This window comes from Hemitrygon akajei, chromosome 15, assembly GCF_048418815.1.
Source record: "Hemitrygon akajei chromosome 15, sHemAka1.3, whole genome shotgun sequence".
NCBI classification, from domain to species: Eukaryota; Metazoa; Chordata; class Chondrichthyes; order Myliobatiformes; family Dasyatidae; genus Hemitrygon; species Hemitrygon akajei.
The window spans coordinates 16,354,205-16,378,553 of record NC_133138.1 but is presented as its reverse complement, the minus strand read 5'-3'; the positions used below and the strand labels follow the sequence as shown (position 1 = coordinate 16,378,553).

The following is a 24,349-nucleotide window of genomic DNA, read 5'->3' as shown; positions in this document are numbered from 1 at the left end:
CTTTAAGAAATCTCTGCCGACATCACCAAATATTTCTATGTAGTAGCATTACTCAGCAACTCCACAGCTCTGAAAGTGGTGAGTCTACTACGATATCTGGCTGAACATGATAAATATTGATTACTAAAAACTCACCTTTTACAGCCTCTTGGATTATCGGAGTCTGAGCACACAAAACAGCTGCCCTGTTGCCTGGTCTCAACAATGGTAAGCCTTCAAGCTAAAGGACCACATGGGTCTCTCCAGGGAAATCACCATCATTGTTTTATTTTTAAAGAACTCTTCATGTATCAAATGCTAGATCAAGTTTGCATAGCCCTCACTAATGCTAAGATGGCTGATAGTCTACACTCAGCTAAGGAATAGTGCATCATTCCTTTTCCTTTCCCTACCACAATAAGCCTGGTCAGCAAGGCCCCCAATGTAAGGATGCCCACGGCTATGAAACAGACAATGTTAGACCTGTTCTTTCACCAAGCTCACTTTGGTAGGAAAGCTAGGAAATCCCAACCACCTTGCAGCTTTGTCAATGCCAGCACATCGGGACATCAGAGGTCTGTGAGCACCATGGATTCCAGCTACCAGGATCATCTACTGTTCATTACAGACACACTTTCAGAGTGACACTTGGTTCATACAAGCAGAGGCTCAATTCATGCTACAAGAAATCTCCACTGTCAACACCATATATTTCTATGTAGTGGACATATGGGTGCTCAAGTGAGTGTGCTGCCTGCATCACCTATTAAGGGAAGGCAAAGAGTGATGAAACCTCACTGGAGGCTGCCAACAGCAGCAAGACTTAAGGACACAATGGGTGACTGTCTGCTTAAGTGGGCGACGTTACACATGGGACTTCATCCTGGCTAAAGTGGCTATAACTCTGCTTGGTACAGACTTCCTGTGTGCCCAAGGATTGTTGGTCAATCTTAAGAACTGCTGGCCTGCAGATGTTAAGGATTTGGGTCGTTATTGTGCTCCGCCAGTAAGTTCCTCACAATGAGTCTGTCAAGCACATGCACCATCACACGAGTTTGCTCGACTGTTTGGAGAATTCCCAAATCTCACCAAGCCCACATTCTCCATGACAGTCACAGTACATGGGGTCGAGCACCACATTTCCACAACCAGCCCACAAACTTAGACTGGATTCAGAAAAGCTGGTAACTGTGAAGGCTGAGTTTGCCAACATGGAAAGACTTGGCATTGAATAGCCCCTGGGCTTTGCCCCTCCACACGGTCCCTAAGTCCAATGGTGGTTGCTGGCCGTGCTGTGATTACTGATGCCTTAACGAGGTCACCAACCCCAATCACTACCCATTCCCACACAGTCAAGTTTTTCAGCACTTTTAACTGGAAAGTTAATTTTTTCCAAAGTCAGTTTAGTCAGTTTAATCAGGTGCCTATGTGCTTGGAGGAGAGTCCCAACAGCTGTGACAATCCCTTTTGGTCTCTTTTGAGTATTTATGCATGCCATTTAGGCTGAAAAATGCAGGAGAGACTTTCCAATGGCTGATGGACTCTGTATTAAAAGACTTGGGCTTGCTTTTTGTTTACCTGGATGGCATACTTATCATGAGTGCATCCAAATCCGAACACTTATCCCATCTCACACACCTTGCAAGCACTAAAGCAAATATGAATTGGTTATTAACCCTGCTAAATGCCAGTTGGGGTCGTCCACCATTGACTTCCTCAGCCATCACATCTCCGCAGAAGGCGTGAAACCCCTTCCATCAAAAGTAGCCCCTATTATGGATTTCTCACCACCTCACACTACTGAAAAGCTACAGGAGTTTTTGGGCATGGTGAATTTCTATCATTCCACGAGCTGAACGTGTGCTCTCCCAGTATAGTACACTTTAAGGTAATACCCTTAACCAAGCACTTGACTGGTCAGTGAACATGACCAGGGCATTTGATGATACCAATGAGCTCAATCTAAAGTGTCTCTACTGGCGCACCCACTCCCCAATACACCCTGAATCATTACTACTGATGCCTCAGATTAAGCTGCGGGTGCTGTGCACAAACAGTTGGTCGGAGGCACCTGGCAGCTGTGTGTCCTCTTCAGCTGCCAGGTCCATCGCCCCAAAAGGAAATACAGCATGTTTGCCCATGAGCTTCTCAGTCTCTATCTGGCTGTCCATCATTTCTTTTAGGGGGTTGCCATTTCACAGCGTTTGTTGACCTCAGCAGCATCACCTGGCCAACATATCTGAGTTCACATCTGATGAAAAACATATCAAGAGGAAGTATAATGTCTTGCCTGATTGCCACTCATGGTCAGCCATTGAGAACATGTACATAGAGGTTGAATATGCCAGCATAGTAGCACACCAAGATCCTGACCCAGAGGCCCAGGCTTACCGAACAGTAGTCATGGGCCTGTGGTTGGCTGATATTAAGTTTGGGGAAGCTGGGGTTTATCTCCTGTACGATATCTCAACTGGTTGCCCTCGCCATATCGTGCCCGCAAACTGGAGGATGACTCAATACATGGCCTCTCACATCCCGGCCAGAAGACCTCACGGAAGCTTGTTGTACTAATGTTTGTGTGGCACAGCCTTCGAAAGGAGATGCTTGATTAGACTGCAGCCTGTGTGGAGAGCCAGCGGGCAAAAACTAACTGCCATGTTCATGTGCCATTGGCATCTTTTCAGGTCCCTGAGAGACAGTTTGACAAAGTCAACTTGGACCTTAATGGTCCTCTTCTTCCTTCCTGTGGTTGCATTCACCCCTTACCATGGTGGGCCGTACCATTGGTGGTCAAAATTTATGCCCCTAACATCCACGACAGCCACAGCCATGTCTCGGGCGTTCAACAGCACCTGACTCGGTTTGGCACCCCATCTGATATTTCCTGTGCTGGAGTGTTTAACATTCTCAATAATCACAGAATGCTTAGAATGATTTCCTTTCTTATGAAATAACCTTATTAAATGTCCTTACAAGTACGCATCTTAACTTTGATCTACTTGAATTTTGTGGCTAACACAATGTTCTATAACTATCTGATAATTTTGTTTTATAATGATATGAAAATCTTCCACAGAAAGTTCAGTGTCTTATTGCGTTGCATAACAGGGTGTTCTTAGTCACTTTAGTGCTGTGATACTTAACTCATTTTAGCATTATTCTTTACCACATCCTTTAATGTAAAATTCAAACAACCGTGCTACTTTGCAACATCAGTATACTAGTCTGGATCAATATGAAATCATCACACTTCTTATTAAATCATTTGTTTTTGTAGACAGATCAGCAGTTAAAACTCTTCTGAGGATATTTTTTGCTTTATAGAAGGAATCTTATTGATGAACTGATTTCTTTGGTTGGATAGACTCTTTAACAGTTATGTTTCATTGATGAAGGCATTTATATTTCAGTCTCCTGAAAAGAAAGGTATGGCATATTGCTCAGCAGAGAAGTCCTAGAGGATATATTAACTTTAGTAAATGCAGTGTTCAAATTATTGCAAATTACATTAATACAATGTACAGTAATAACATAAATTTTTACAGATTATGTTTATAAATTCTTAATAATATTTTACTGCTAAAGTAGTGACAAAATTTTCCAGTAGGTTAGCGAAGTGGGCAGACTGTGTTCTTTGAACAAGCTAGTATATAGTCAATATACCAAATGGCCTCCTTATGTGCTAAAACATTCTTTGATTCAGAATGGCACATTTTTGGCAAACTTAAGTGGATGTTTTGTTAATGAATAAATGATGAAAAACTGTTTGGGGATCTATATGCACAGATTTCAATGGTAATGAGATTAATATTTATGGTGTTGAAGATGTGCCAGGAGTTCAGTTCCATGTTGAATGGGATTCCAGAGCTATTGACAGACTAATTCAATCTAAAATTGCAGTTGGATAGTGGAAAAATGCAACCGTAATGAATTCTGCAAACATGTTTTCACCCATATGAATTTTTTTTTTGGTGAAGCAGTGAGGTTTTGATGTGCTATGCAGATGATACCTTAATGCATGGCAACTGGTGGAATTATCAAATTACAGACTTGGCCACCCAAGCAGTCCACTTCGCATTTCATCTTCACCCTCCCAAACAGGCAGCAGAGTTACGGAGAGAAAATTGCATGTCAGAAGATGCAAGAAGACAAGATGATCTAGGGATGGAGTAGGAAGATTGTGAAGATGATTTAATTCAGTGCATAAGTAACCGTAATAAATCACAGGATAAATTAGGAGCAGGAAAAGAGATTGAAGAGATGACTGATGACAAATTTGATAAAGAACTTGGGTTGGAAATTATTAGATTCAAAGAAATAATGGTTAACGGAAAGTGATAAGCCCTATGGATATAGATGAATCGATGTCCTCTGACTTGGTGACAAAAAAATCCATGAGTCCTCACTTGTTGGAGGAGAAGATTACAATTACAGTGTAATGTTTAAAAGACATTTGTACAGGTACATTGAAAGAAAATACCGAGGATTGTGGACTAAATGCACACAAATGGGACTAGCACAGAAGTACATCTTGGAGTCTGTGGATGAGCTGGGCCAAAAGGCCTGTTTTAGTGCAGTTAAACTTCTTGACTCTTTGGCTCTAAGGTGAGGAGAAAAGAGTAAAGGATTTAAGGAACTATTTTGAAGCAAGATGTCACTTTTGTTTTCCAGAATAACCATGATCCAGCATGAAAAAGGATAAAAGTGGCCAGATTAACAGCTTTTTTTAAAATATAAAGTTCCATTTTTATGTAACATCTCTAAGGTACTTGGAATCCTGCAGCTGCTAAAGGAGTGTTTTGAAATGCAATTTTATAATTAGAGCTGATAGTGTTTAAAGAAGGGAGAGGTGAAGTATATTTGTCCAAAACATACTTACCTTTAAATGATAGTTCTGCGGAGAGCCACCTATGAGGCATTTTTCATGGATTAGTTGGACTCCCAACATTTCCATCTGCAAATTGCTTTTGACTTTTCCCTGCATATGAGCCCTTGGACATACCTCTCAGATTCTAACAGCAATAAATACATATTTGAATGTCTTTTCAGTAAAAATTAGTTTTAACCAATCAAACCACTTATTGAGAAGCAGTTTTCAAAATGAACGTGTGGTCTTCTTCATTAAGTCCTACGGTGGACCTCTTTCCCAGGCCCAAGCCCATGGAGTCTGGTGTTGGACATGTTGCCTTGGACATGGTTAGGCAACTCCTTTTTAGATCATCTAATAATCCTTCAATGCTGGTCTCCTTTGAGCTGCTTAATACCTTTTTCAGTCCAATCATGATTCTGACTTCTTCCATGGCTTATGCTACCAACCAGTCATAACACAGTTCTCCTGATCTAATCACAACTACAACTACCAAAATCATCCCCTACCACCCTATCCCAAACTCCGCTAATCATGACCTTCTCAAATGTTTCTTGACTCTTGATGCCTTGGCCCTGATCCCCAAATTTCTTTCTTGTGTCCAACTCAACAATTACTAGGGCAACCCATGGCATATAGTCATACAACAGCAGAAAGTAGAACCTCTCCAAACATGAAGTGGTTGGCCATATATAGTATCCCACCTTGACGGACCATTCCTGGCCAAGAATAATTACTAAGACAAAGTATTGTATTTTCATTGTTTTTTCCTGCTAAAAGGAATTGATTGAAAGAGAAATATAAGATAGGGGTGGGGGGAAACAGTAAACTGGATGTGATAAATGAGAGGTCTTGTTTCTACTCTATACTCCTTTGCTATCATCCAGTTTTAGGAATTTTCAGTATGTTACCTTACCTTCTTTTTAAATATGTTACCTTGTGAAATGACTAATAAGCTGTTGAATCAAATTCTTCACTGACTTCACTAATAAAATATCATAGATGTGTGACAATCTCACAGACATCGACAGGGCACTTACGATATACACTCTTTGGCCACTTTATAAGGTACACCTGCTCTTTAATGTAAATATCTAATCAGCCAATCATGTGACAGCAACTCAACGCATAAAATCATGCAGACATGGTGAACAAGTTCAGATTTTGTCCGAGCAAACATCAGAGTCGAGAAGAAATGTGATATGTAACTGTGACAGTGGAATGATTGTTGGTGAAGACAGGGTGGTCTGACTATCTCAGAAACTGCTGATCATGCACAGCAGTCCCTGGAGTTTACAGAGAATGGTGCAAAAAACAAAATAAAAATCAGTGAGTGGTAGCCCTGTAGGCAAAAACACTTTGTTAATGAGAGAAGTCAGAGGACAATGACTAGACCGGTTCAAACTAACAGTAACAAAAATAACCATACATTACGATAGTGATGTGCAAAAGAGCATCTCTAAACATACACAACATGATGAAGCTTGAAGTGAATAAGCTACAGCAACAGAAGACCATGAACATACACTCAGTGGCCGCAATATTTGGTACAGGAGATACCTAATAATGTGGCCATAATGTGTATACTTGTGCATCTTTTATTACTAGAGATGATTTCTAATCAATACTCACAATCCATATTCATTTCAGGTTCCAGCTGAAGATCGGTCAAAGACTTGGTACAGTTCAATTCTTAAAAGTGATCATAGCATTCCAAAGCCAGGTAAATAACATTTCATTCTCCTCATGTTTACAGAGAATTAATCTATAATGCAAATAAATCCCAGTATTCTGTAGAATATTCGAAAAAAGTCTCATTTTGAAATGTAACAATGTACTTGGTAATAAAGGGATGTTTATATCCTATCACTGAACTCCTAGCTTCCCATTTATTTATTTAATAAATCACCCTTTCAAGATAACCCTTCTTCCGTTTTATTGAAAAATTTAAAAAGCTGAAAATGGTTTTTAAGTTTATTAGGAGTATTAATGTGGATGTACAATACTGTGTGTATTATGCCAGCTGAAAAAGTATATTAAAGAACAAAGTGTTGTTTTAGTACTCATTTGAAATACGTAATCATTATTTCCATTATTGATTTCATTTTGAAAAGTGAATCTTAATAATTTAAACATTGCTTGCTAAAATCACCTACAGCAAGGCTAGAGAACAAACGCCAGTAGAACATGCCAATCATGCCTCTGCATAATGTAATAGTTCTCATTTATTGGTTTCCCATCGTCCCTGATTCAGGGCTTTTTACCCTTAAGGTTCCTATGTTGATTTGCATCATGGATATGGTTAGGAACATGGACATAATTGCAGACAGTTTAGCTCCATGAACCATTCTGCCGTTTGGTTGATCTACACCTAGATCTAATTTCTTTCCTTCTTTCCCTATCTGCAATGTGAAATTAGCAGCACATTTAATGTCAACTGCCATTTGCAGAAGAATGTTCAGGACTTCTACCACCTATGGAATGTAGAAGTAATTCCTGACATTATTCCTGAAAAATTCACCTTGAATAAGTCAGCCTTGTCCACTTAACCCATAGCTCTGAAAGTTTCTCCTTGAAACATGTTTCTTAAAAACTTTGATTGGCACACACTAAATGCTAGAGGAACTCAGTGGAGATACTAGATTTGTGTGTGTTACTCTTGATTCCTAAAATCTGCAGAATCTCTTGTGTTTTAAAAAAAAACTTTGATTAATAATCCCTGAACACTTCAAATTCTAGCAAACATTATTGAAATTTCCATTTGATATCTTCAACATTATAAAATGTTTTTCTGAAAGTGTGCTGCTTGGAGCTGCTCAGTTTACTAGGTGTAGTATAATCAAGACTTCTAGCATGGTGTTTTCCTGTCTCCAAAGTATAAAGACTAGAGCTCAAATTACCTTAACATTCTTTTCTGTATCTGACATTTTAACTACCTCTCTATGTGGACTCCGAAGTCTCTTTGGACCTCACTGCTTCTGTGTTTTCATTATTCAAAAAGTACTATGCTCTGTTCATTTTAGGCCAAATGTTAACAATCTCAAATTTTCCTGCATTGAATCTATTCGTTATATTTTGCTGCCCATTCTGGTGTCATTTTAAATAACATTAGCAGGCATTTACCTGATCGCAGTTTTAATCACTTCTTTAAAATGTTCAGTCAGATTGTAGGACCATTTTACAAACCCATGCTGACTTTTCCTAATTAACTGAATTTTTTCAGAATAACCAGGCACTCTGTCCTTAATAGCAGACGCAAGTGATTTCCTGCCAAAAGAAATTAAGCTAAATGATAAACAGCTCCACAGTTTCTCCCCAGTTTTATTGAAGTAATTAAGGACACACATTACTTTTCTGTATAGGAACAGTTCCAAAGTTAAGAGAAACTTGAAGAATTATGGCACAGAGTTTTGTAACGTTCTTGTCCGTTACTTTTCAAACTCACGACTGATAAGTGACTGGTCCTGGCAAATAGGCATTTCTTAATATATTACATTTATTTATATTAATTTGTATGTTATCAGCCAATGTAGCAGTTGGTCTTTGTAAACAATCTCGGAGCCCCTGGGCTAGGACAAAGAAAAAATCTGAAGTAGCCCTAGTTTTCATTGCTATCAAAAGCTTCTTACTAAGAGTAAGATCATAGTCTTCAGTGATATTTCCCGAAGCTGAATAACCAATGGTGTTTACTCTGTGAGCTTCACATGAGCAAAGAATTTCATCACACACTGGTGTACATACAGTAAGCATTAACTAATCTGATCTCACCTAGCATTAGAGAATTGTAAAGTTAATGCTTTCCTCCTTTAATATCAACATAGTTTTTCTGTTACTACTTTCATTGCCACCTATACCCCCATGATTGATCAGTTTGGAAACATCAAGATGTGGATGTCAGTTAAGGTTCGAATATGAGCTCTGAACTCTTATCTGAGATTTCTTCCTTTATAGTTATCAATGCTGTACGTTCTTCTCACATCTTGAAGAGGCATGATTTATCACAAAGGGTAGAGCACAACTACTTTTATTCTGATTATTAAATAGATTAGAGATCTACTGTTTTCACTCATAATACACTTAGAATGGAGCATTCTTATGAATCATTATATCCAGGATTAATTTGATTTAATTACAGCTATCTCCAGGCACTATCCAAACATTTGCGAGAGATCTGTTCTTTGGTTCATGGTTTTCTAAACAACATGCCTTTGCGTTTTTTCCCCTTTCTGGTGTTTCCAATTACATTTTAGCAAAGCTATGTAAAGTCAAGAACTATAAACACAAAGAGGATTCTGTGTCACTGTTCTGTTTGAAAAACGTTGCCACAAAAAAAAAGATAGCTGTGGTTTTCCATTTGATCTGGAAAATTAATATTTAGAGTATAAAGGAACAGTTTTCATCTTGCCTTTATTAAGAAATATGTAATTATTAAGTAATGTAAAAATATTGCAACAAGAAAGACAGTGATATTCAGTATTAACAACTCACCAAGTTCTTTCAAAGTGGCAATTCAATCATGTTGTTTGGAACTGGTTCTGATAGATTGTGTTGTGGTCAGAGCCTAAATGACAAAAAGATAATCTGGAGCATTCTCAGCTCACCCGATCTCTTCTGCTCTTGACATTTGGATGAAGGCATGAAGGTCTGAAGGTTTCCTGGAGGTTAACATCTCTGACCTATCCTGGGCCTGACATATTAATCCAACAGTGCTATACAATATTTCATTAGGAGTTTGAGGTGATTTGGTATGTCACCAAAGACTCCTGTTAATTTCTATGGAGAACATTCCAAATAGTTGCACCTCGGTCTGGTACAGAGGGGCTACCACACAGGCTCAATAAAGTTGCAGTGTTGTAAACCCAGACAGCAACATCATGGGCACTAGTTCAAGTTTATTGTCATCTGACTATATATGCAGGCAATCAAATGAAACAATGTTCCTCTGGACCGCAGTGAACCCACGCAACATATATCACACACAACACATAAACCTACTGTATTTTATAATATTTATTCATACTATAAATATATTAACAAAATATAATTCAAAATACATGTAGTAAAGTGCAGCACAGGAAGCAGCAAACAGTTCCTGTCCTAGTGACGAGACCTTGATGGTAGCAGGGTATTCATTAGTCTCACAGCCTAAGGGGAGAAGCTGTTCACCATTCTGGTTGTTCAAGTCCTGATGCTCCTGTACCTTCTTCCTGACTGTAGTGAGTCAAAGAGATTGTGGGATAGCTGGTAGAGACCTTAAACAATACCTTGGACCCTTCATATACAAAACTTCTGGTAAATGCAACGAATAGGGAGGAGGGAGACCCTGATGTTCCTTTCAGCAGAGCCTCCCCACCATTGAGGACATCTTCAAAAGGCAATTCCTCAAAAAGGCAACATGCACTATCACCCAGAACATGTCCTCTTCTCATTACTGCCAGCAGAGAGGAATTACAGGAACCTGAAGATGTGTGTGTGTGTGTGTGTGTGTGTGTGTGTGTGTGTGTGTGTGTGTGTGTGTGTGTGTGTGTGTGTGTGTGTGTGTGTGTGTGTGTGTGTGTGTGTGTGTGTGTGTGTGTGTGTTTATATATATATGATAAAAAGCAAAAGGAAATGAAAACAATATATGCAGTATATAATTATAAGTTCTAGAACATTGTATTTATTGCACTGTACTGTAGTTATAGCTCCTTATTTGTTAAAAGTGTGGACATGATTTTACCTGAACTATTCAATCTTCTGGAGCCTGCTCTTGGTATCTCCTGCTATAATTAGTGAGCTCATTGCTGGCACAGATTTATTTTTCAACTACAAATGCTGTTATCTGGTTATATTGTATAGAAATTTCAAAGTCCAGGCTTGCTTGTGAATGTAATCCTTTATTCTCAGCACACCAAGTAATAGTTGAGGTGCACCCATACTCGTTCTATCCTGGGCTACAGGGGAATGATTTTCATGCACATGTAAAATTAAGCAAGTGAATGGCACTGTTCACAGGTCCTTGGTATGTTACTTGTATTAGACATCTGTAATTTCAGGAGTCATGTATGGAACAGGATCTCTCAGACAGGAATTTATGCTTGAAGTAGCAGAGTAGCTTCAGAAAGCCTAAATTTAATATTGTCAGATCAACTTTAAAGCAGATACCCAGCTTTTCCAGCATTTTATTGGATATTATGTTAGTGAGGCCACCTGGAGATAAGATTGTGTATGTCTATGCCAGTCCCTAAATAAAAGTAGGATCCAGCTATAAAATGCTAAAACAAAATCTAGAATAGACCATCGAACCACTGAAGCTGACTACATTTTGTCTTCCACAGTAATTTCTCCAGTATCAGAATTAAAACAGACCCTTAAAGGAATTCCAGTGTGAACCTGTTCTTTCTCTTCTGTCCTGTTTTCCACCTGAAATTCATTCATTTCATTTTTGCACCAATAGCAACGAACCTGTGTTATACGTCAGATGGTCGCAGGGTGATGGTCTCTTGGCAAAGCCATGTCACTTGCACTGAAGTCATATTCATGACAAATTACATGCTATGCACACAGGAAAGTGTTCATCATATTTCACAATCAACTTCATGCTTCAGTTCAATCATGCACTGTATAAAAGTCAAATGCTATGGAAATTCTAAGTTAATACCCATGAAGTTTTTACATTTATCATCACACAAAGGTTTTATGATTTTCTTCAAGGTAAGCATACAGAACTCTGAACTTACAAATTAAAAATCCCTTCTGCTTGCTTTAACTTTGAGTAATGTAAGGGCTAATGTTATTGTAATTACAGCTCTGCTTTTTATCTACCTACATTTGAAAACATAGAACACAAAAATGATTTCATTTAAAATGGACTGTTTATCTTATCTGAAGTAACTTATTTGATAATTGTTTTTCCATATTTAATGTTTTTGATTGTGATGAAGAAATATTTGGAGATTTCACAACATGCAGTTTCATGAATTATATTTTCTGTTTTATAGATAATTATGGATTGTCTTCTAATATTGACACCAAATGGGAAGCTAATCCAACAAAACAGCCCTCTTCTAACTCTGCTGCAGTTAATAAATCAAGATCACAATTAACAAGACCGTTGTCCTACAATTCAACAATAAAGGAAAACTACACAATAAAGTGTCCATTTTTGTCCGAAGCACATCGGGATTCTGATCATGAAAAACAAAATGGTAGCATTCAGTCACAGTATCCACGGCCTGAAAGAGAACAAAGTGCTTCCAACCCCTTGTCAGTCAATCCTTATGACAGCCAAAACTACTTCTCTTCAAGAGACTGTCACTATACAAGGCCCAAGGAAATACTTCCCAATTCATTGGCAGCAAAAGAACTTCATTCACATTTCTTTGCCACAGCCAATCCAGAAGAGTAAGTTTTATACACTTTTGTATTGAGCAAGTTGTTGGATAGGAGAACTTTAAATATTAGAAAATGGTTGGGCTAATTCAAAGGCTTAAGTGCATCAGTTTAATGAAATAAATGTGGATTCTCCAGGGTCAAGAATGCAAGTCTCTATAAAAAAGGAGGTATAAATTTCCACCACAATGATACATATCTCAACGTTTTACAGCATCGTGGTGCTTTACGGGAGATAGGTTGTTGAGGTTTCTTGCTGAGGCCAAGGCTGCAATGAGAGAAAGATTATAATAAATTACACTCAGTGCCTCCTGTACCTAATAAAGTGGCCACTGAGTGTATGCTTATAGCAGAAGACTGCTGGAGCCATCCACTTCAAGGTTCAAAAGCTGTGCATTCAGAGATGCTCTTCTGCACACCATTCTGGTGAAGCGTGGTTATCTGGGTTTCTGTCACCTTTCTGTCAGCTTAAACCAGTCTGATCATTCCCCTCTGATCTCTCATTAACAAGATCTTTTAACCAACAGAAATGCTGCTCTCTAGATGTTTTACTGTGTTTTCTGAACCACCCACCTAGCCCTGTAAACTCCAGAGACTACTGTGCATGAAAATCCCAGGTGATCAGAATTTTCTGAGATACTCAAATCACCCGGTCTGGCACCAACAATCATTTCACAGTCAAAATCACTTAGATCCTATTTCTTCCCCATTCGGATGTTCGGTCTGAACAAGAACAGAACCCCTTGACCACGCCTACGTGTTTTTTTGCATTGAGTTGCTGCCACATGACAGGCTGTTTAGATACTAGCATTAAAAGAGCAGCTGTATAGGTGTATCTAATAAAGTGACACGAGTATATGCCTGCAGTCTCAAACTAAACATCTACTGGGGAATGGCTCCATGAGTTTGAAGTAGTTGTGCTCTACTTCTGTAGGGAAATTCTGCAGGGAAGAAGTTCATTGATTGATTGAGTTGTTTGACTGATTGTTACTTACATATCCTGTTTATAGTTCATAAAGCACCTTCTGTTTCTTTGCGACTTCGTTTTGGTGGAGAACAAGTGTATTGGGTCAGTGTTGATTAAAAATGCTTTCCCAATTCTTAGGAAAAGATCTGAAGAGGACTTGCCAACAAAACTTGGCAGCTTTTATATCCTTCAGAACATAATTAAAAAATATCGTTAGTTGATCGTAAGCGTAACTGCACTTCCTGGTTCAACGATTCACACAAACGTTCAGAGCTGCTGTGCAAATTTATTCTCTTTTCCACATTTTTTCTGGTATGAACGCATCCAAGTTTGAATTGGAGCACCAAGTGTCAGATGACTCATTTCCCCTTTAACAAGTTCAAGTGACAGTGAATGTCTAATAATAGAACAGTAGGCCTTTTTGCATATGGAAGATCTGATGCAGAGCATGCTCTCAACATAATGTCTTATATAAAGAACTGGCCTTTTTAGGTCAGAGCAAGAGCTTTCCTACACTGATAAATGTGGGGGTAGAGCAGTTTGGTTGGAATATGCTTCATATTCACAGGGGGGTTGAGTTCAAGAGTAGAGAGGTCATGTTGCAACTCTACAAATCTCTGGTGAGACTGCACTTAGAGTATTGTGTTCAGTTCTGGTCACCTCATTATAGGAAAGATGTGGAAACTATGGAGAGGGTGCAGAGGAGATTTACCAGGATGTTGCCTGGTTTGGAGAACAAGTCATATGAAGCAAGGTTAGCAGAGCTGGGACTTTTCTCTTTGGAGTGTAGAAGAATGAGAGGGGACTTGATAGAGGTCTACAAGATTTTGAGAGGCATAGATAGGGTGGATAGTCAGTACCTGTTTCCCAGGACGCCAATACCAAACACCAGAGGGCATATGTACAAAATTAAGGGAGGGAAGTTTAGGGGAGACATCAGGGGTAAGTTTTTTACACAGAGGGTTGTGAGTGCCTGGAATGACTTGCCAGGGATGGTGGTGGAGGCTAAAACATTAGGGGTATTTAAGAGCCTCTTGGACAGGCACATGGATGAAAGAAAAATGAAGGGTTATGGGGTAGTGTGGGTTTAGTACTTTTTTTTAAGGATTATATGGGTCGGCACAACATGGAGGGCTGAAGGGCCTGTACTGTGCTGTAGTTTTCCATGGTTCTATGGTTCTATATATTTTTTATAAATTTAAAGTTATCAAAAATTGCAGTTGCAAATGCACAGAGGGTTAAAGCATATTTAACATGTTTAATTTCCTCTGCCAATGAATATTCTGTCATGCACTTTGAACAAAGAGTAGATTGTGCCATTGATGACCAGAAGTAGTTCGCTTCAGTCTGAGCAGCCAAATCTAGATTATCTGCCTCGTTGGTGTGAGTCATGCTTTTCAAAGGAGCAGCACTGTTAGGAATATTGATGCCCATTGAATGGGGAAGAAATGAAAGGGAAAAGCTTGAAATTCATACAGGTGTGAAAGACAAAACAGATCACTTGTGTGAACCACTAAGATTCTTAATGAAACACATAAAAAAGGCACTACATGGGGTTAGGTATTGGTTTATAGAGTAAGCCACCCCCACCACCCCCCCAGCAGCTGCATGAGACACACAGTGGCCGCTTTAATAGGTACACGTGTACGTTGTTCATTAATGTAAATATCTAATCAGCCAATCATGTGGCAGCAACCCAGTGCCTAAAAGCATACAGACATAGTCAAGAGGTTCAGTTGTTTTTCAGAGAATGGGGGCAAGTGTGATCTAAGTGACTCTAACATTGGAATGATTGCCAGACAGTGTGTCTTGAGAATCTGCTGATCTCCTGGGATTTCCATGCACAACATGCTCTAGAATTTACAGGGAAGGTTGTCTGGCAGAAAAAAAACAACAACAAAAAATAAAATCCAGTGAGCTGCAGTACTATGAGTAAAAATGCCTTGTTAATAAGAGAGGTCAGAATGGACTGGTTCAAGCTGAGAGGAAGGCGACAGTAACTCAAATAACCATGTGTTACAGCAATGGTGTGCTAAGGAGTATCTCTGAAGAGCATCTTTCATTGAACCTTGAAGTGGACGGGCTACAGCAGTGGTAGAGCGTACCGGTTTCTACTCCAGTACCTATTAAAGAGCCACTGAGTGGCCAGCTAATATCAGTGCCCAGCCAACTTATAAATGATGGAATTAGGCTTGTTTCCTCACTTGATTTTAATCTTTGAAAAGTTTTGAGCTCTGTCTGAATGGATTTGCTTTATCTAGAAGCAGCTTTTCTGTAACACATTTGTGGGTGCAGGCTACAGACCAGCACCGGTCCTGCCAATAAGTCAATCTGCTGTTTGTTCATTTGGGATATTTGGAATTGGAAATGAGGCAGAACTGCTGGCTTTACTGAGCATCTCCCTTGGCTCCTTCCTTAATATTGATCAAGAAAGGAAATACATTTCATGGCAAATTATTGGCATGAACCCATACTGTGTTGGATGCCAGAGGCTCAATGGGATGCTGTTTTAATAAAAAAACTGCAAAATGCATTTCAGAATTGAAATTCCGGACTGAGAAATGAGCAGTTAATGTATTTGAATATTTTTCATCAGGAACTACAGGTCACTTCCAAATGGCAAAATTGATACCCACAGATACCATATTGAACCAGCGAATGTCTTTGCTTATGAGCCTGAAAAATCATCTGTTTCAGATTATGGCCTCCACGTAAGTGTTGTGATATTAGTCATAGTGTCATAGAGCATAGAAAGGGGCCCTTCAGCCCATCTAGTTAATGCTGAACTATTATTCTGCCTGGTCCTGTCAACCCATGTTTGGACCATAACCCTCCATGCTCCTCACATCCAGGTATTTATCGTAGCTAAACTTCTCTGATATGTTGCATTCCAACCCACATCCAACAGTTCTTGTCTCACCCAAACTCAGTGGAAAAATTTTGCTTGCATTAACCTTTTCTATAGCCATCATAATATTGTATACTTCTGTTATATCTCCTCTATTCTCCTATGCTTTAGGAAATAACGTCCTAACCAATTCAACCTTTCCCTATAATTCAGTTTCCAAAGTCATGACAACATCCTTGTAAATTTTATGTGTACTCTTTCAATCTTATTGATACCTTTCCTGTAGTTAGAATTGCACACATACTCTTAATTTGGCCTCAGTAACATAGAACATAGAATAGTACAGCACATTACAGACCCTTCTGCCCACAATGTTGTGCCAACCCTCAAACACTGCCTCCCATATAAACCCCCACCTTAAATTCCTCCATATACCGTAGATTCCGGACTACAGAGCGCACCTGATTAAAAGCCGCTGGCTCTAATTTTAGAAATAAAATCAATTTTTTACTTGTACAGGCCGCACCGGATTTTAGGCCGCAGGTGTCCCACATTGTAATATGAGATATTTACACAGAAAGATATTACACGTGAGGATTTTTTAACTTTTAATTAAATCCATATGGTAACAAACAAATATATATTGCAAATGCTTTTTTTCAAACCGTGCCTGTAATACGGCTACTTTTAAATATACATACGTATCGGTAACACAAATTACGTTGCATATACTTTTTTACTGAACAGCACGAACAACATTCCAATATCTCCTAGCGACTGGTAAAAATATATATACTGCAGCCTACCAGGAAAAGTTATTGATCGCCTTTAACTTAAAAGCAGCGTTTTCGCTCGGGTCTGATGTGCTCGGGTCTGATGTGCTCGGGTCTGATGAGCTCGCATAATGCCCCCACCTTCCCGTTTATCGCAAACCGGTATCCCACAAGACGCGGCGAAACCGGGTGTGACGTCATAGCATCCCGGGATGTAGTACAGAAAACAAATATAGTTAAAACACTTCTAACTTTAACTAACAAATGAATTACTAAGCGAAAATATTATAAACTGAGTAACTGCCATAAAGGCAGCACAATGCTTTTCTTCGAGTGTTTTCCATGTTGATGAGGGTGAGTACAAATGACTGATTTACAATAATTTAATTGTGAAAGTGCGCTTGATTTATCGTACAATTTCATTGGACCTCTGTGAACTACTCATCAATTTTATTGGTCTACTGTTACGAGGCAAAATGTTTACGAGGCGGCATGAAAAAAAACCATGTATTAGCCGCTCTGGATTAAAGGCCGCAGAGTTCAAAGCTGTTCAAAATGTGGGAAAAAAGTAGTGGCTTATAATCCGGAATCTACGGTACCTGTCTAGTAGTCTCTTAAACTTCACTAGTGTATCTGCCTCCACCACTGACTCAGGCAGTGCATTCCACGCACCAACCACTCTCTGAGTAAAAATACTTCCTCTAATATCCTTCTTGAACTTCCCTCCCCTTACCTTAAAGCCATGTCCTCTTGTACTGAGCAGTGGCACCCTGGGGAAGAGGCACTGGCTATCCACTTTATCTATCCCTCTTAATCTTATACAGATTCAACATAACATCCTAACTCCTGTACTCAACACTCTGATTTATGAAGGCCAATGTGCGAATGTAATGCAACTTTCAAGAAATTATGGATCTGTTTTCCCAGCTCCCTCTGTTGTATCACACTCATCACCATTCACTGTGTAAGTTCTACACTTGTATATCCTCCCAAAGTGCAACACTTCACTCTTGTTTGCTTGGAATTCCATCTGCTGCTTTTCAGTCATTTTTCCAGCTGGTCCAGATCCTTCTGCAAGCTTTGATAGCCTTATTTGCTGTCCGCTACACCCCCAATCTTGGTGTCATTTGCAAATTTGCTGATTCAGTTGAGCACATTGTCATTCAGATCCTTGATATAGCTGACAAGCAACAACAGACCCAACACTGAACCCTATGGGACATCACTGATCACAGGCCTCCAGTCAGAGAGGCAACTACTCTTTGGCTTCTCCCATGAAGCCAATGTCAAAATCAGTAAGTGTTCATAAACTGGCTATTATGAGTGCAGAAAATGATATGGATTTAAAAATATTGGGAGAAATTCCAAAATAACCTTAGTTAATATTAAAAATGCTGGATACACGGAAACAAATGCAGACGTATAATGTGAGAAAGCATAGAGCAACAGGTATTCAGAAATGAGCAAGAGGACAAATAAAATCAAGAACGAGTAAATCTGCAGATGCTGGAAATTCAAGCAACAGACACAAAGTGCTGGTGAAATACAGCAGGCCAGGCAGCATCTATAGGAAGAAGTACAGTCGACGTTTCGGGCCGAGACCCTTCATCAGGACTAACTGAAAGAAGAGATGAATAAATAAATAAAATCAAGTACATCTTTTAGTTGCTAGAAAAATCAGTTTATTATAATTCAAAAATATAATCTAAAAACGTCCTCCACACACTTACTTTCCCCCTCCCTGAATTCACCCTGTACCCTGTACTTCTTCCTCTCACCCCACCTTCTTTTTCTGGCTTCTTCCCCCTTCCTTTCCAGTTCTGATGAAGGGCCTCAGCCCAACATGTCGACTCACCATTCCCTTCCATAAATGCTGCCTGAGGTGCTGAGTTGTTCCAGCATTTTGTGTGTTGCTCTGGATATCCAGCATCCGCAGAACCACTTGTGTTCTAAATGATGAACTGAAATTAGTCACCCACCGCAGGAACAGAGACAAAACTAAAAGGTCAGCTTCATTCCTTCTTCACACAGACCTGCTAATATTTAGGATCAGTTTAGATTAAGTAGGCAAAAACAGAACCTACTCATTATATATGCAAAAGCTGATACCAATGCTTTCAGGAACTGGAACTAATTCAAAATTGTCACTGTTAGTTAAGTCAATTTAAAATGCCACTTTATTGAAAATTGCTACGATCATTAAAGTGGTAAAGTAAGCTAGGAATCAATATTGCCATTAACTTGATCTTTCATTTTTTTTCAGAGATCAAGACAAAATAGGACATTGGGGGATACATGCCTACTTAAGACTCGGTATGTATTTGTTCAGTTATTTATAAACACGTGGCCAACATATTTCATTTCACAACATTCAGCCACCAGTTCTGAGAATGCATGCCCAAACAAAAAAAAGGGTTTCGACCCGAAACATTGACTGCTTCCTTCAACAGATGCTGCCCGACCTGCTGAGTTCATCCAGCTTGTTTGTATGTCCCAAACATATATCCTCTTCATCTGAAAGACTTACTTCTAGTTCTGCATAGTAATTGTTTCTGCCCTACCTCAGTCCTTTTCAAGCAGACAGGCATGGTCAATAAATCAATGGTAGAATAATAACCATAATAGAATCAACTTGGTCACCAGTGTGCAAAAGACAACAAACTATGCAAATGCAAAAATAAAGAAATAATAATAATAAATAAATAGAGAATATTAGATGAAGAGTCCTTGAAAGTGAATCCATTTCAATGATGGGTAAGTGAAGTGGAGTGAAGTTATCCCCTCTGGTTCAAGAGCCTGATGGTTGAGGGATTATAACTGTTCTTGAACCTGGTGGTGTGGATTCTGAGGCTCCTGTACCTTCTTCATGATGGTGGCAGTGAGAATATATCCTGACCTGGGTGGCGGGGTTCTCGGATAATGGATTCAACTTTCCTGCAACGATGTTTCCTGTAGATGTGCTGTGTGGTAGGGAGGGCTTTACTCATGATGGACTAGACTGTATCCATTACTTGTTGCAGGAGTTTCCATTCAACGGCATTGGTGTTTCCATACCAAGCTGTGATGCAGCCAGTCAATGTACTCTCCACCTCATATCTACAGAAGCTTGTCAAAGTTTTAGTTATCATGCCACATTTTCACAAACTCCTGAGGAAGTAGAGGCAGTGCTGTGCTTTCTTCATAATTGTACTTATGTGCTGGGGCCAGGACAGGTCCTCCGAAATGTTAACATAAAAAATCTTAAAGTTGCTGAACCTCTCCACCTCTGATCCTCCAATGAGGACTGGCTCATGGACCTTCAGTTTCCTCCTCCTGAAGTCTATAATCAGCCCCTTGGTCTTGCTGACGTTGTGTAGGAGGTTGTTGTTATAGCATCACTCAGCCAGATTTTCAATCTCCCTCCTATATGCTGATTTGTCACCATCTTTGATGCAGCCTACGACAGTGGTGTCATCAGCAAATTTGAATGGAGCTGTGCTTAGCCACACAGTCATAGGTGTAATGTGAGTTAGTGTTAATCGCCGACAGACAAATACTTCTCCAGGCAGACTGGCTCGTCAGAACATCGACAACAATGTCCAAATCACACTAAATCAATACATTTGCACTTGCATCATTTAGAATGTAAAAGGCTTGTAACTGAAGGGTAGTGTGAATATTGTAAAAATGAACAATAATATCCTTGGATTGCATCTGCTTGATAAGCGCACAGCATAACTTGGATAAGAAACCCATTGGGCCCGTGTTAATTGACTACATTGAAATGAAAAATATTGGATCATAGGATACTGTACAAATCTGTCTTAAATGGGTCCAAGACTTTGCCTCAATAAGCAATTTTATACCCATTCCAATCATTAATCATCCTATGTGAAAAATTCCTGACATTCTGTAGCTGCCTTCTATGAATTTCAGTCTATGTCCAGTAGTTTCAGATCCACAATGAAATTGCTACAAAATCTGCTCAAACCATTCTTTCCTTGAGTTGCATAATGTTTGTCATATGTCAGATCTTTAGTACACAATCCTGATATTAACATCCAACCAAATGGAGGAAGAATGTCAGGGTGGCGGATTGAAATTATGCAACCTTCTTCATTCTTGTCAACTATAGCAATTCTAGAGGCAATTCAAGCATTGAACAAGCTCTTTCCTATTACAGAAAGGGGACATTCTGCACATAAAAATCGCTTCCTGGAAAATGAACATTACTTACAATCTCATCATTAGGGATATCCATGTTGTCTGCTGGCTGGAATTCAAACATTGAGCAAGGAGTTGACAGATCAGATAAATTTCATAACTATATTTTTCTTCTTCTCTTGGCCTGCTTTTTAAGCTTCACACAGGTCAGGTGAAGAAGACAAATCTAACTCCCTGAATTTCAAAAGAAAACCTTAGGGGTATATAGCTCAAGTTGTTATTCGATTCCTTAGGCTCCTCGCGTCACTTTCCAGATTGGAGTGTTCACATCACGGATTTCATCCCCATGCTCTGCAAGTCCTTGTTCTGAAATAGGGACGTGTCTCAGGCGTTCCTCGCTACCCATCTGTTTCAAATCCTAATCTGTCCAGTTTAACTGTGAACTCCACTTGCATCCTCCATCTTGATTCCTTCCCTTCACCCCATTCACTAATCATAGCAATGACCTGCTCAGCTAACAATTCCACCCCCACCGCCAGCACTACCACCATCACAATTCAGACCCCAGTTTTTTGCAACACTCCCCTTGTGATAATGCTTTCCACTGATCCGGCTCTCCCAGATCATGATCTGGTGCCTCCCCTACACCTTTCACTTCTGCTCCAACTAGCTTTATACCATTATCATCGTCACTTGGCACTTACGGTATTAATCTGCTGTTACTGAGTTTACAATGATCTTTTTCTGCCTTCTTATTCTCACACTTGCTGGGAATCCTGGCACATGAAATCTCTGACTCTTCCTGCCTACCTATTAATCTCACAATGTTCTCATCTCCAGCACAAGGATGTCTACTCTCTGTTTCATAAGAATATGTCAACTGTGATCTGACTTGAGCAGTGTGTGAGTTGATCATGACAGTTTCCGATTGCTGTCTGATTGTTTTGTTTACATAATTGAACATGAACTGATGTTCAGCAATCTTTTCAACACACCTTGCATGAAGTCTCAAAGATTTCTTTCCTCTTCATTTTGATTTGCATTATGTTTCTAAGTCCAGGTCACCGAGTCCTGAGGAACATATCTCAGTCATCCCACCTGTAACATGCTGAACTCTTAGTAATTTTTTTTCTTTCCCTCATTCCTTTTCCTATTCATTTCCAGATTTTTCATGAATACCTAAAACTTTGAATTGGATTAGGTGGGACCCCATCATTTATGAGGAAGTGGGGAAGAGGCTGTCAGAGAATTGAAAACCCAAAAATGCCAAGCAAAATTCTTTTCATCTGCTTTTTACTGAAAATCTGGCTGATTTTAGGCCAGCTAAATCTCAGGTGGAGGAATGTTGTCTATTTAATATTTCAGTAGTTTTTGAGTAATATTGTAAATATCTTGTTTGATTGTGTATTCTTTGTCATTTAGATAATTCATTACTGGTTATATGAAGTGGTAGAGGCAGGTTCGGTATTGTCATTTAAAGTAAAATTGGATAGGTATATGGACAGGAAAGGAATGGAGGGTTATGGGCTGAGTGCGGGTCAATGGGACTAGGTGAGAGTAAGCGTTCGGCATGGACTAGAAGGGCCGAGATGGCCTGTTTCCGTGCTGTAATTGTTATATGGTTGTATGTAAAAATACGTCAATTGCAAACACCATGACGTTACCATCTGATACTGTCGGAACTCACTTAATGTAATGTATATTTACAGGTCAAGTCTATCAGGTGGTCGAGTCTGTCGCTGCGATCTACGTAGCACCGGTGGTGGTTGCACCAGTGCTGGTGGTGATTGCACCGGTGACGGTGGTTGTGCTGGCTCCGGCCTAACTTGAGGTGCCAGCCCGTTAGGCATCAGTAACCCCTCATGCGTGTGTATGACACCCGGTATGGGAGTGTTGTGAGGAGTCTGTGCAGGGCTTGGCGTGCGCGGTGTCTCGTGGGTATATAGATTGGTGGGTACAGGGTTCATAGTCACCGTGGAGTGTTCAGGGTAGGGGTCTGGTGCTCCTGCGGGCGCCAGGTCGTGAACAGAGACCGTGTCCTCCCGCCCATCAGGTAAGACCACGTAGGCACACTGGGAGTTCGCATGTAGTAGGTGAACCCTCTCGACCAGTTTCCTCGCAAGTTTCCAGAGCAGCAATGGCCCTGGGGATGTCAGCCAAACCGGTAGGGTGGGCCCAGTGGCAGACTTCCTGGGAAAAGAAAATAGGTGCTCGTGAGGGGTGGCATTGGCGGACGTACATAACAGAGAGCGGATGGAGTGGAGTGCCTCGGGGAGGACCTCCTGCCAGCGAGAGATCGGCAATCCCTTTGACCTAAGGGCTAAGAGTGTGGCCTTCCACACCGTGGCATTCTCCCTCTCCACCTGTCCATTCCCCCGGGGATTATAGCTTGTGGTCCTACTAGTAGCAATACCCCTAGCCAGCAGGTCACTCATAAAGGAGGACCCTCTATCACTGTGGATATAGCAGGGATATCCGAACAGAGTGAAGAGCTGGCGCAGGGCTTTTATGACGGACGTGGCAGTGGTATCGGGGCAGGGGATGGCAAAAGGGAACCGTGAGTACTCATCGATTATATTAAGAAAGTACACATTGCAGTCGGTGGAGGGAAGGGGGCCCTTAAAGTCGACACTCAGTCGCTCAAAGGGGCGAGTGGCCTTGATAAGTTGTGCCTTTTCAGGACGGTAGAAGTGCGGTTTGCACTCAGCACAGACTTGGCAGTCCCTGGTCATTGTCCTGATGTCCTCAAGGGAGTAAGACAGGTTCCGGGCTTTCACGAAATGGAAAAGCCGGGTGACACCTGGGTGGCAAAGATCTGCATGGAGGGCGTATAGCTGGTCGAGCTGCGCGCTGGCACATGTTTCCCGGGATAAGGCATCAGGGGGTTCATTGAGCCTTCCAGGCCGGTACAGGATGTCATAGTTGTAGGTGGAGAGTTCGATTCTCCACCTCAAAATTTTATCATTTTTGATTTTGCCCCATTGTTGGTTGCTAAATATGAACGCAACTGAGCACTGGTCGGTCAGCAAGGTGAACTTTTTGCCAGCGAGATCCGGGTGAATAAAACTCTCAGTGCTGCCCATGTCAAACAGGCAGCTAGTCCTGTGCCCCTCCACCAGGATGTCCATCATTGACCTTGCAAGCTGGTGTGGAGCGCTTTGGTCGAGGGTCACAGAGGCCAGAGTTGAATCACCGTCTTGGTCCGTCGCGGTGGGATGCCTGGTAAGCACCCATGGATCGTAGGCAATGCGAGGTGGTGCCAACCAAGATGGCCACCCCCATGCCTTGCATGCGGTGGGCAGGCAAGATGGCGGCGACCAAGATGGTGACTTACGGGCCTTGGCAAAGTGGCCCTTCTTTCTGCAGCTGGAGCAGATAGCTTCCTGGGCCAGGCAGCATTT

The 24,349-nt window shown here is 40.5% G+C and overlaps 1 protein-coding gene across 7 annotated transcripts in view; it reads left to right on the top strand.

Moving 5' to 3' along the window:
• The window catches only part of LOC140739191 (uncharacterized), a 139,020-nt gene that overhangs the window by 37,492 nt on the left and 77,179 nt on the right, over positions 1-24,349 (top strand). For 6 of the 7 annotated variants that reach the window (XM_073067240.1, XM_073067244.1, XM_073067241.1 and 3 more), the window contains 5 exons: positions 145-207; positions 6,497-6,569; positions 11,827-12,229; positions 15,781-15,895; positions 19,069-19,118. In XM_073067240.1, coding sequence (XP_072923341.1) covers positions 145-207; positions 6,497-6,569; positions 11,827-12,229; positions 15,781-15,895; positions 19,069-19,118 — 704 coding nt within the window. The remainder of the gene's footprint in view (positions 1-144; positions 208-6,496; positions 6,570-11,826; positions 12,230-15,780; positions 15,896-19,068; positions 19,119-24,349) is intronic. The other variant, XM_073067245.1, reaches the window with a different exon arrangement.